Source organism: Scyliorhinus canicula, chromosome 3, assembly GCF_902713615.1.
Source record: "Scyliorhinus canicula chromosome 3, sScyCan1.1, whole genome shotgun sequence".
Lineage (NCBI taxonomy): Eukaryota > Metazoa > Chordata > Chondrichthyes > Carcharhiniformes > Scyliorhinidae > Scyliorhinus > Scyliorhinus canicula.
The window spans coordinates 257,031,108-257,044,797 of NC_052148.1; the positions used below are offsets into that span (position 1 = coordinate 257,031,108).

Here is a 13,690-nt window from a genome sequence, read left to right on the forward strand (position 1 = left end):
ATTGTACCCCACTGGTCAGTTTATATTGTATCCACTGGTCAGTTTATATTGTACCCCACTGGTCAGTTTATATTGTACCCACTGGTCAGTTTATATTGTACCCCACTGGTCAGTTTATATTGTACCCCACTGGTCAGTTTATATTGTACCCACTGGTCAGTTTATATTGTACCCCACTGGTCAGTTTATATTGTACCCCACTGGTCAGTTTATATTGTACCCCATTGGTCAGTTTATATTGTACCCACTGGTCAGTTTATATTGTACCCCACTGGTCAGTTTATATTGTACCCCACTGGTCAGTTTATATTGTTTCCCACTGGTCAGTTTATATTGTACCCCATTGGTCAGTTTATATTGTACCCCACTGGTCAGTTTATATTGTGCCTACTGGTCAGTTTATACAATAACCTGCCCCCTGGAATTGACCCCATTGGTCAGTCCCACTGGGATTGTACCTACTGGTCAGTCCCACTGGGATTGTACCCCACTGGTCAGTTTATATTGTACCCACTGGTCAGTTTATTTAACAAGACCTGGGATCTATCCACTGCTTAGTTTATACTGAGGCTCCCATTGGATTTATATGGTCAGTTTATTATTTTATTCACTGGCAGCTTTGTACAATAATTAATCCCCCAACTCCACTCCTGGGATTGTACCCATTGCTCACTCAATACAATAACCCCCTGGGATTGTACCTCTTGGTCAGTTTTATATTGTATCCAGCACTGTGTCTCTCTTCACCCCCACCCCCCAGATTGTACCCACTGATCAGTGTACATAGTTCCCCAGGATCACAGAATTGTTATTGGGCAAAAGGACAGCATGGTATTCAATTCTGGTCGCCACACTATCAGAAGGATGTGGAGGCTTTCGAGAGGGTGCAGAAGAGATTTACCAGGATGTTGCCTGGTATGGAGGGCATTAGCTATGAGGAGCAGTTGAATAAACTCGGGTTGTTCTCACAGGAACGACGGAGGTTGAGGGGCAACCTGATAGAGGTCTACAAAATTATGGGGGGTATAGACAGAGTGGATAGTCAGAGGCTTTTCCCCAGGGTAGAGCGGGTCAATTACTAGGGGGCATAGGTTTAAGGTGCGAGGGGCAAGGTTTAGAGGAGATGTACGAGGCATGTTTTCTACACAGAGGGTAGTGGGTGCCTGGAACTCGCTGCCAGAGGAGGTGGTGGAAGCAGGGACGATAGTGATATTTAAGGGGCATCTTGACAAATACATGAATAGGATGGGAATAGAGGGATACAGACCCAGTGAGTGTAGAAGATTTTAGTTTAGACAGGCAGCATGGTCGGCACAGGCCTGTAGGGCCGAAGGGCCTGTTCCTGTGCTGTACTTTTCTTTGTTCTTTGGTAGCACAGTGGTTATCACATTTGCTGCACAGCTCCAGGGTCCCAGGTTCAATTCCCAGCTGGGTCACTGTCTGTGCGGAGTCTGCATGTTCCCCCCGTGTCTGTGTGGCTTTCCTCCGGGTGCTCCGGTTTCCTCCCACTGTCCAAAGATGTGCAGTTTAGGTGGATTGGCCACGCTAAATTGCCCTTAGTATCAAAAAAAAAGGTTAGGTGGAATTACTGGGTTCCAGGGATAGAATGGAAGTGTGAGGTTAAATAGGGTGCTCTTTCCAAGGGCTGGTGCAGACACGATGGGCCGAATGGCCTCCTTCTGCACTGTGAATTCTATGGAATCTGGTCCATTGTGTTTGCACCGACTCTGCCATTCTCCAGTCTTCTTGTAACCCTGCACATTCTTGTTCTTTGTTCTTTTCAGATAGCAGTCTAATTAAATTGAACCTGGCTCCACCACACTCGCAGGCAGTGCATTCCAGACCTAAACCACTCGCTGTGTGAAAAAGTTTTCCATCCTGTTATTTCTGCTTCTTTTGCCAATCACTTTCAATCTGTGCCCTCTTGACCTCCATCCTTTCATGAGTGGGGACTGTATTTCCTTATCTACTCTGCCCAGACCCCTCGTGATTTTGAATACGTCTATCAAATCTCTTCTCCCAGTCCTGACTTTTCCAGAATTGTACATGTGACATACGGTAACCCTTGGGGATTGTAGCAGTGTTTACTGTATCACTTACTCCTATTCTTCCTCTCTATCTCCTTGTTCATCTATTCCTTTGTCAGCACATCCCACTGTCGTCTCTTTTGTTCTCCATCACTTTAGGGCTGGTTCAGCACGGCGGGCTAAACAGCTGGCTCGTAATGCAGAACAAGGCCAGCAGCACGGGTTCAATTCCCGTACCGGCCTCTCCGCACAGGCGCCGGAATGAGGCGACTAGGGGCTTTTCACAGTTACTTCATTGAAGCCTACTCGTGACAATAAGTTATTATTATTTCATCTCTCCTCCACTTTCTTTTCGGAACCGTTTTTATTTTTTTCATTTTGTTTTAGCATCCATTCTTAGTGTTTGGAACTGCGGAGCAGGAGAGATGATGTGGTGGTGGGCGGGGTTAATGAAGGAGGGACTATTATTGTTTGTGAGATGGTAGTGCAACCACAGCCACAGCGAAAAGGACTTCCAAAATGAGCCATGAGGAGTGGGGGAATTGGCAAGCCGGCTTCTGCTGAATATTGGTCAGAGATTGCTCTGGACACAATGGGGTTCCAGTATTTTCTGGCAATCCTTTCAGGTTTCGGTGAAAGCAGCTGCCTTGGGAAGCACAATGATGTTGAATTTGACCTGTGACTAATTAGTGCATTGTTAAATTGCTGATAATATCAGTCAATAACTTTTTTCAACATGTAAACCCCTTTTTTTTAACATGGTAAACATGATTATTAAAACATTTTAAGTAAAGTGCTCCATTGAAATAGCTATTTTTGGATTGGGATTGTTTCCTGATGCCAGTCTCTTCATACACTGAAATTATATGCTCACTTATCTGGAATTACCCAAGTTTATTACAGCAAATCTATCTCAATTCCTCTTTGCCCATGCTGTATAAACAACAGATCAGTGACTTCTATGGGTGACTGTTTCCGGATATTATTGCACACCGTCTAGTCCAGTACTAATGAAGTGCTGCATTAGAGGTGTGCCTTCATTCGGCTGAAACTGGCAGCACATCTACTCCCTCAGCTGAATGTAACAAATCCCCCTGGCATCTTCCAAAGAATATCAGTAGCGTTTCACTGGCCAATATTCATTGTTCAGCCAACATCAATCAAACATGTTTTAATTCATCACCTTGCTTCATTGTTGTTTGTGGGGTCTTACTGTGCACATGTCGATGGCTGCATTACAGCCATGGCTGTAGAAATAGGATGTGAAGCACTTTGCACCCATCATGATGGGTGCAATGTAAATGGAAATATTTTCATTCATTCCTCAGTAGCAACTTATTAACTTGTCGAATGCTTTGATTGAAATTGCAATTCCTTTTACAATACCATAACTTTGACAAAGGATAAACAGGGGAGATGCAGATAAGATGTTTCCCCTGGTTGGGGAGTCTCAAACCAGGGGACACAATGTTAAAATAAGGGGGAATAATTAGGATCCAGATGAGCATATTACTCGGGTTGTGACTCTTTGGAAGTCTCTGCTCCAAAGGGCTTTGGAAGCCGAGTCATCGTGTATGTTTAAAGCAGAGATTGACAGATTTTTAAATACCAATGCCATAAAAGGATTTGGGGAGTGTGTGTGTGTGCGTGTGGTGGGGTGGGGGGGTAAAAAGGCATTGAAGTGGAAGATCAGCCATGAGCATACTGAATGGCGATTCAGGCTTAATGGGCTGAATGTTCCTATGTTATACCACACATTAACATAGAAAATATCCCAACATGCAAAAAAAATGTAATTGATCCTGGGGTTAAACAAAATCCCAAATTTAGCCCGGATTAACTTTTGAACGACATTCCGCTTTCAAGGATCAGAACTTGGGGACTTCTTTAACATGCAATCACTCTGCATGTGTAAACACCAGTATCTGAATTCTCTTGCACACGCAGCTCCTGAGTTACAGCTTGCAGCTCAAAATGGGGGGGGGGGGGGGAAATCTACTGGGAAATAGGGTCTGTTGCTCTATAGTGAGTGTGCAGGGCTGAGGGAAATGGGAGCTGTGGATTAGGCAGGCTGGCGCCTTTCTATTCATCTGATTATCATTCAGTTAATCCTCATGAATCCTGATAACTAATGTCATTATTTTACCAATAATTGATGTGACTGAAGGATGTGTGTGCTGCCCAGTTTAGAACGAGCCCTCCATTTGAATGTGGATACCATCACAATACCATTTCCCTTCTCGGACAAACAAATAATTAAAATGTGGCTCCAGTTAAAGGAGAGTTCTTGGGCAGCACGGTGGCACAGTGGTTAGCACTGCCGTCTCCCAGCGCCAAGATCCCAGGTTCGATCCCGGCTCTGGATCACTGTCCGCGTGGAGTTTGCACATTCTCCCCCCGTATTTGCGTGGGTTTCGCCCCCACAACCCAAAGATGTGCAGGGTAGGTGGATTGGCCACGCTAAATTGACCCTTAACTGGAAAAGACTTTTGGGCATTCTAAAGTTTTTTTTTTCAAAAAAAAGGAGAGTTCTTGGGGAAAGGGGATTCAGCTCTTTGTTTTCATGGGATGTTAGAATGGCTTAGGGATTTTGGCAATAATGCATAGCTGCTTTTATGACATTGTTGCTGTGTGATTTGCAAAGAGAAGATCACAGTGAACATTTTGCAATGCATACCTCTTTTTTTTAACCTAGATCTCAGAAACTAATCACTTTAGCAAGAGGCCTGTCACCTGGATACCTGAGATTTGGTGGAACTGGTGCTGACTTTATTCTATTTGAACCAAATGATCATTCGTCCTCCTCTCAAGAGCATGGCTTGAAATATTCAAACACGCAAGGTAAACTCCAGCCTCGGTATAAACCAAAACACAATCATTTATACTGCGATATTCTCTCTGGATTGAAAAGCATGTTGCAATTATTAAGTTAAGACCAGTATCAAAAGAATTGCTTGTGGTCTGACAAAAATGTTTTATATTTAGAATCATCGAATGGTTACATTGCAGAAGAAGGACATCCAGCCTGTTGTGTTAAGACCAATTCTCTATAAGAGCTACTCCGATAATCCCACACCCTGGCTTTTCCCTGCAGCCCTGCAAATAATTTTTCCTTCAGATGCTTCACTAATTTGCTTTTGAAAGAACCAATGAATCTGCCTCTGCATCACACTGCATTCCAGATCCTACCCACCTGCTGCGTTTTATGCACAGGAAAAAAAAAATCCTGATGTCACCTCTGGTTCTTGCCAATCATCTTAAATTGGTAATCCTAAATTGGTAATCCTATGATTTTCCACCCCTTTCTGCCAATGGGATCATTTCTTTCTATCTACGCCAGGCAGCTTCCAAACCTCTTCTCAACCTTCTCTCAGGAACACAGGCCCATCTATCCACTCTACTTGCAATTTGGCTTTTTCCTGCATCACGGCTTTTCCATCTCGAACCATGATGGATCTCGGTATATGATTATGCCATTTCCCCCTTGTCACAGCAGTGTCTAATATTCCTGGCCTGTGACTACTGGCTACTCTACCAATGTCTTCACATCTGTCCTAAAGAGTGCTGCTCAGTACTGGACACGCTACCTCAATTGAGGACAAGCCCCTGTTTCATAATGGTTCTTCATAATTTACTTGCTTTTGCATTCTATGCCCCTGTTTATAAAGCCCAAGATCTATACCTTGTTAAAAACTTTCTCAGCCAGCACTAACCTCTTCAACAATTTGTTCACTGCACCTCCTTTAGAAATCTATCATAGAAAAATAGGAGCAGGAGGAGGCCATTTGGCCTTTCGAACCTGCTTCGCCATTCATTATCATGGCTAATCATCCAACTCAATATCCTAATCCCGCTTTCACCCATAGCTTTTGATGGCGTTCATCCCAAATGCTATATCTAACCTTTTTTGTTTATTTGCCTTTTACCATTTACCAGTTGCTTGACCAGCAGTTCTGTTTATATTTGAAGAAAATGTCATTCCAATTCTCTTCCCAAACCTAATGATGCACTACAGCAGACTTTTGTCTGTTTCCATAGCTAATTCCCTGAACAGGTCGCTAGTCTGTTGCCAGGGTCTTGTAGCTTGAGAGGCGCCACTCCACATCAAGCGTGGCTGACCAGAAGTCGCTCCCGCTCTTGCCGCCAGCCATTGGTGAGTTGGAAGGATTTGGAGGTTGACACTCCTCCCCCATGTTTGGCTGCGTGATGAGCTTCCCTTCCTTGGCCATCATGTTGGGCGGTGAGACTCAACCCTTGAGCTTCTGGCTCGGAGGCAGGGAGACCACCCACTGCGCCACAAGACCGCGCCACAAGACCCCACTTGAAGAAAAAGTAACAGTAATACTCACATTGGGTCTTGCTACCAAATTAGAGGGCATTGCAACTGAAGGAGGATGCAAGGTTCACAAAGTAGGGAGATAGATGTCAGGTCAGCACGGAGCAATGTAAAATAACACATTTCTGGAGAAGAAATGTTGAAAGAAAGGATATTCTAAATTACTGGGGTGGTGGCCATGCATGCAGTAAGCTCCTCATAGCTACACTTTATCAATTATAAGGTATGAATATTGAGAATGGCTTTTTGGACACGCCCAAACCAAAAAATCTGTGTTTCCACCTCCATCTTACAAATCATGATTTAATATCACAAATAACTGATATTTACAAGTTTAAAATTACATAATCACCATGATCTGCCTGTGAGTAGGATAACAGCCCAATTTAAAACTAGACACAAAGGCAAAATCCTCGTTTGTGCATGCTAAATGTCTACTGCATTCCTGTCTCTCAGATGTGTATTGTTTTATTATTGTTTCTCCCATACCCTTGAGGCAGTGTCCTAAGCCGTAGACCAAACAAGTCAACAGTTCAACTTGCCTACACCCGAGAAATAAGCATGGATTGCAGAGTAAGCAAGTGTGCTGGATGCAAATCTCGCATCGCGCAATTACCAGACGATAGTTTGTTTTTGACAGTGGCCGACAGGTAAAGTAAGGAGACCCTTTTCTATTGAATGGTCATCATTTTTCAGAAACGCTGCAGTTGTGCGCTGGCACTGGGTTTTAATATTCACACCAGTGTGTCACAACAAGGCGAGTGTGACTTGAGCAAATCAGCAGTGAATCACGTGCTGACTCATCCTTATTGCTACAGTTCCCTGAAAGGAGCCTGTGGCAAAAAAAAAAGTTCAGTGACTTTGACGTTCCCCTGCTGCTGATAGCACATTGTTCAAGTCACATGTTACCCCTCAGTGAGTTTGCTGTTTCTGGCAGCTGACATCCTGCCTGTGGTGCTGTGTGTTACTTCCTCTTTATGTTGCAAGGGCGTGCCAGCATGGACCCATAGTTGAGTCATTGTAATTTCCCCAGCTTTGTTCCATTGCTAGATCTATGAGTCTTTGCACCCTTGATGCCAGTGTTATGGAGTGGGGCTGGGGCTCACTTGATGAGTGAAGTGCTGGATGTGGCAATGTTCACATTCGCCTTTTTAATTTGTGTTTAACAAAACCCTCATCCCGCCTACATAATGGGTGAGGTTGTAACCCACCCAAAATGCATTCAATTTCACAAGAGGGTGCGAGTTCAACGGAAAACGTTCAGAGTCTGTTTTTTGAGCGTGTTTAGTGGGGTGTTTCTCGGTGCTGAAAGATCCGCTATTCAACTGCACCTTGCCTTTTTTTGGCCTTGGCGAGGAACACGGCAGTGCAGGAAGACTACTCGTGGATTGGACCGCCAGGCTAACAGTGCCAAGATGCCCATGTGCCAGCTGGAGTATCACCCTGCCCAGAGCCCAACCTCACGAGGGGGTCTCCAATGGCCTGGGAGACACCCCCAGTTGACATTACCACTGGTCCACCTTTGTGGGGACCAGTGCTAAACTGCGTCCAGTCGAGGTCTCGCTGGGGAGGCTGGTAGTTCCCGGGCCCTGGGAGAATACGACACAGATATATTTAAATAAGCTGTGCTGCTCTGGATCACGCCCAGTGAGGGCGAGATCCAGATTGCAACATCTGGTGAGATTCTGTTGAATCTCGCGATATGTCTCCAACATCGCAAATCTCATGAGAGACTTCACAAGAGATTCAACAACTTTGTCACGTCATAAAGTCAGGCGCGTTTCTTTGTTGTGGGTAGGGCCCTGTTGGCGGGGGTGGTGGACACGGGGTATACGGCGATTACGACCTCGGACCATGCTCCGCACTGGATGGACCTGCAGGTCAGTACGGAAAGCAAGCAGCGCCCGCAATGGAGTTTGGATGTAGGGCTGTTGGCGGACGAAGCGGTGTGCGAGAGGCTGAGGAAGTGCATGTTGAATTACCTGCAGGTAAATGATACGGGGGACGTCTCAGTAGCGGTGGTCTGGGAAGTGCTGAAGGCAGTGGTGAGAGGGGAGCTGATCTCGATCTGGGCTCACAGGGACAGGACGGATAGGGCAGAAACGGACGGACTAGTAAAAGAGATTCTACGAGTGGATAGGAGGTATGCGGAGGCTCCAGAGGCAGGGCTTTTAAGGGAACGCCAGAGGCTGCAGGCGGAATTTGGTTTGTTAACCACTGGGACCACTGGGAGGGCAGTGGAACAGCTCAGAAAGGTGAAGGGGCGATTTATGTGCACGTGGGGAAGGCCAGCAGGATGCATGCACAGCAGCTCAGAAAGAGGGGGGGGCAGCTAGGGAAATAGGGAAAGTTGTTGACAGGGATGGGAACTCAGTTGGGGACTCGGCGGGGGTGAGCAAGACCGTTCGGGACTTTTATAGCAGGTTGTACAGGTCGGAGCCCTTTGCGGGGCCGGAGGGGATAAGGCACATTTTGGATGGGCTGACTTTCCCGAAAAGGTGGATGGGGAGGTGGTAGAAGTCTCCCAGTTTCCCGCTGGCAGGAGGTCCTCTCCGACGCGCTCCACTCCATCCGGTCGCTCCTAGGTACAACCACCAACGAGAGTCCTCATGAACGTATGTTTGCCTTCCCAGGAAGTCCACCTCCGGGGTCTCACTCCCGTCCTGGCTGACAGTCCCGGGGCCCGTCCTTCTCTGGAAGCATGGGAGGAGCCATAAAACCGACCCCCTCGTCGAGAAGGTCCTGCTCCTCCATGCAAACCCCCAATATGCATACGTGGCACACCAGGATGGGCGATAGGACACGGCCTCCCTTCGGGATTTGGCACCTGCAGGTTCCCCAGTGACCATCACCACCCTACACCATCTTCCCCCACCTCCCTCACGAACTGACACCCGCAGGCCCACTGGCCACGAGCACCACCACTCCCGCCCGTACACCGCCCCCCCCCCTTCGCTGACTCAACATCTGGGGGAAGAAGAAGACAACATGCTCCCAGATGCGCAGGTCTTGACGCCGGCGCCCACACCACAACCGGGACTGAGGCATCATGGCGTAAGGTCAAGGCCCTCAACAGACATGACCTTTAAGACCATTACACCCTCGCCGGACTCTCTTTTTTTAAACAGGGGGTGAATGTGGTAAACCACGTTATTGCATTATTTGTATTGTGCATGCCTGGGTTTGTCCAGGCTGGCTTCGCCTGTGGCTCCTCCCCTCGGGCTTCTGTATAAAGGTGGCAAGTCTCCGCCTCCGGACCCAGCTTTGGTCCAGAGGTAGGAGGCTTGCTGTTTAGTGTACGTCCATCACTCGTCGTGTGTTATTGATGGTGTATCACTCACATTACAGTGGCCCAGATGAGCAGATTCTTTGGGGTGGAGGACAGGTGTGCGATGTGTGCGGGGCGGGGGGCCAGCGAACCATGTCCACATGTTCTGGACATGTCCAACGCTGAGGGGATTCTGGCAGGGGTTTGCTGACGCCATGTCCACAGAATTAAATATAAGGGTGGCAATGAGTCCGGAGGTGGCGATTTTTGGGGTATCGCAGGACCCGGGAATCCAGGAGGAGAAAGAGGTGGACGTTCTGGCCTTTGCTTCCCTGGTAGCCCGGAGGCGCATATTGCTGACATGGAGGGACTCAAAGCCCCCAATATTGGAGACCTGGCTTTCAGACATGGCAGGCTTCCTCTGCCTGGAGAAAATTAAGTTCGCCATGAGAGAGTCTCAGCTGGGGTTCGCCCGGAGGTGGTAACCTGGTTATGTATATTGTTGATTTTGTTGCTGTTAAAATGCCAAAGAAATACCTCAATAAAACATTTAAATAAAGTCAGGCGCGACAAGGTCGGTACATCCCGCCCAATGTGTTGACATGTATTCAACTAATCCACTCGAGAGCAATTTTGGGAACGTGAGGGAAAATAATGTGCTATGGCTTCAATCATGCTCGTACACCAGTGACACGTTAAAGGCAGTCACTGCTAATGTCACCTTTAAAGCACTTAGTGATGCAACCCCATAGCGAGTTTCCAGTTGATTAGGCGTTGCGGCACTGGGGAGGGTGGAGAAGGTGCAATGCCACACTTGGATCAGATGCTGAGTACAAATGAGACATTCTAACAAGTCTTAGTGATCCATTGCAAGCAGTGAGACATCTGCTGTTTTCCGTAGATTGGAAGATCAGAGGTCAGGGATGAGGGTGGGTGGGAGAAGGAGGCAGTGTGAGCAAGTATCTTGTTCACTAGCTCTGCCACCTCAGTCTTCACCCTCTCCAAGGGGAATAAATAGCAGATTAGGATATTTACGTGAAAGATTTGAATAGAAACTCCAATCATAGAATACCTACAGTACAGAAGGAGGCCATTCGGCCCATTGAGTCTGCTCCGACCATCCGAAAGTGCCCCCTATTAGCCCCAAACCCCCACCCTATCCCTGTCATCCCACTTTTTTTTTTTAATTTAGAGTACCCATTTATTTATTTATTTTTATTTTTTTCCAATTAAGGGGCAATTTAGCGTGGCCAATCCACCTAACCTTTTTAAAAATAAATTTAGAACACCCAATTAATTTTTTCGAATTCAGGGGCAATTTAGTGTGGCCAATTCACCTAGCCTGCACATCTTTGGGTTGTGGGGGTGAAACCCACGCAGACATGGGGAGAATATGCAAACTCCACACGGACAGTGACCCAGGGCTGGGATTCGACCTGTCATCCCACTTAACCTACACATCTGTCACCCCACTTAATCTACACATCTTTGGACACTAAGGGCAATTTAGCACGGCCAATCCACCTCACCTGCACATTTCTGGACTGTGGGAGGAAACAGGAGGTACCGGAGGAAATCCAAGCAGACACTAGGAGAACGTGCAAACTCCACACAGTCACTCAAGATCGGATTCAACTCATGACCCTGGTGCTGTGAGGCAGCAGTGCTAACCGCTGTGCCACCTTTAATCCTGCTGAAAATACACTATGAACAGAAACTGTGCGGAGCATTACTAGAAAAGTTATATGGTGAAAGGCCCCACCTTATTTTTGATTGGCGTGAATAGTTGGAATTAGACAAAGCTTCGAAGACATTTTTGTAAAATGAAATTACTGCCATTCATCAAATGAACCAATTGCCTACACACTGGACCTGCACCCCAAATGCAGTAATCATTGATTTTGTGGCAATTTTGCAATAAACCTTCAGCTTCTCTTTCCAAACGTTATTATGTTTACGATATTTATGATGAGAATATGATTCATGTGAACACACTGAGCCTCTGGTTTGACACAAGACCAGACTAGAATCTGCAGAACACGCAATGGCGCATTGAAACCTAACTGAATAGATTTTGTTAATTCATTGCTAAATTATAGGAATGGATTTTTTTTCCCCCTCTCTGCCTCTGTTCTTTTATTCCCTCTACATCTCCAGGATGAACTTTATTCCTGAAGGGGTCCTTAAACAAATACAGATGGCAACCTTCAGGGCATTCAACTTTCTTTTTCAATTCTAAAATGGCTGCTCAGTTTCCCCAAAGGATCAACTTTTTTACCTTTTCCCCCAGCAGCTCCCAAGGTTATTTTGGAGCCTGAGATGCCAAGTGAGACTAATCATTCAGTTTTGTGTTGCTTCGAAATGAACAGTGGCTCCCTTCTGCCGCTGATTGCTGTACTGTTTAGACATAATAAACCTTCTCTGTTATTTGCATGGAATGTCTGAGCTAGCCATGCTTTTCTTGAAATAATCAGTTTGTGTCTGCAAGAGGGTTACTTTTTAACCCTAGTAATTTCTGTGTAATCTCCACCCAGATGAGCATATTTTTTAAAAATCTAACTTTGTTCAGCATCTATTCCATTAATGTACTGCAGACAGGATGGTGGAAACAAGAGATGTCTGGGGGTGGGGAGGGAGGATGGGGAGGGGGTTGGGGAGTGTAGTGATCTGTATATCTGCTGGTATATAAGGGGTTAACATCTGTATTATAGTGCTAGACCACCACTAGATGGCAGCACCAGATCCATGTATATAAACTGCACTCAGAGGAGATTCCCGCCTCTTCGTATCAGGAGTGACTAGTGAGCAGAGTGTTCGGGATATAGCTTAGTTGGCACGTGTATTTAAATGTTATTTATACTTTTAAAGGATTTTTAAAATCAATTTAGAGTACGCAATTCAGTTTTTCCAATTAAGGGGCAATTTAGCGTGTTCAATCCACCTACCCTGCACATCTTTGGATTTGGGAGCGAAACCCACACAAACGCGGGGAGAACGTGCAAACTCCACACAGACAGTGGCCCAGAGCCGGGATCGAACCTGGGACCTCAGCGCCGTGAGACCTGCAGTGCTACAACTGAGCCACCGTGCTGCCCCTTATTATTATTTACTTAATCGTCAGTCATAGTTGTAGAAGAGTGAACAAACTCATAGATATTTATATTCATTATTCAATAAATGTTATTTGCTTAATTTGAAGACTGGTAGTTTTACTGAACGACAACCAACAGACCGTTCTGGAAGTAAGCAAAAGAGTAACGACATATTACTATCACGTAATATGACAGGGAGAGTAAAAACAACACCCGATCCTAGCAAGAGGGAGAGACCAGGGAGACGGCATTGTGTAACTATTGACCCTGGCTCTGCAGTCTGTTTGTGTATCTTGATGTGTTTGTTTACACAACAAGGAGTTATGCAGAGAATTTTGCTATCCGTATCTCACACTAAACGCACGGTCATGATGGTGTGAAGGTCGAATTTGCGGGTGGGTTCTGGGAGAAATAGAAGGATATGCTGAAGGAATAAATGAATGAATGGAAGTGATTTGTTGACCATGGGTTTCCTCCATTGATATTTTTGGGATGGGGTAAATTTGAAAAATTTTCCTTTATCCCTTTTGGGTGAAATGCCAAATGCTGGTTTTGAGAAGAAGACCTGTCATTTGGTTCTGTTTCTATTTTTTTTATAAATTCAGAGTACCCAATTTTTTTTTCCCAATTAAGGGGCAATTTAGCGTGGCTAATCCACCTTCCCTGCACATCTTTGGGCTGTGGGGGTGAGACCCTCGCAGACACGGGGTGAATGTGCAAACTCTACATAGAACATTACAGCGCAGTACGGCGTGCCGCCTTCCTTCTGTTTCAAATCAGACTTGGTTGAGTTAGTGAACTCTGATTTTAAATTGCCTTGTTTTTGATTGAGTCATGTGTTTTGACACTTTTTTGTTCTTTTTACCGGAACTCTTGGTTGCGCATCTGTGAAAAGCAGGGATGAGATTACGCGGTGCACTATTGTCAAATGTTTCTTTTGTAAATGCAGTTGAATGCAATGCTTGAA

General features: G+C 45.8%; 1 protein-coding gene across 1 annotated transcript in view; it reads left to right on the forward strand.

Moving 5' to 3' along the window:
- hpse (heparanase) overlaps positions 1–13,690 on the forward strand; it is a 43,044-nt gene that overhangs the window by 745 nt on the left and 28,609 nt on the right. Inside the window, exon 2 of the mRNA XM_038792638.1 lies at positions 4,723–4,868. Within this exon, the coding sequence (XP_038648566.1) occupies positions 4,723–4,868 (146 nt within the window). The remainder of the gene's footprint in view (positions 1–4,722; positions 4,869–13,690) is intronic.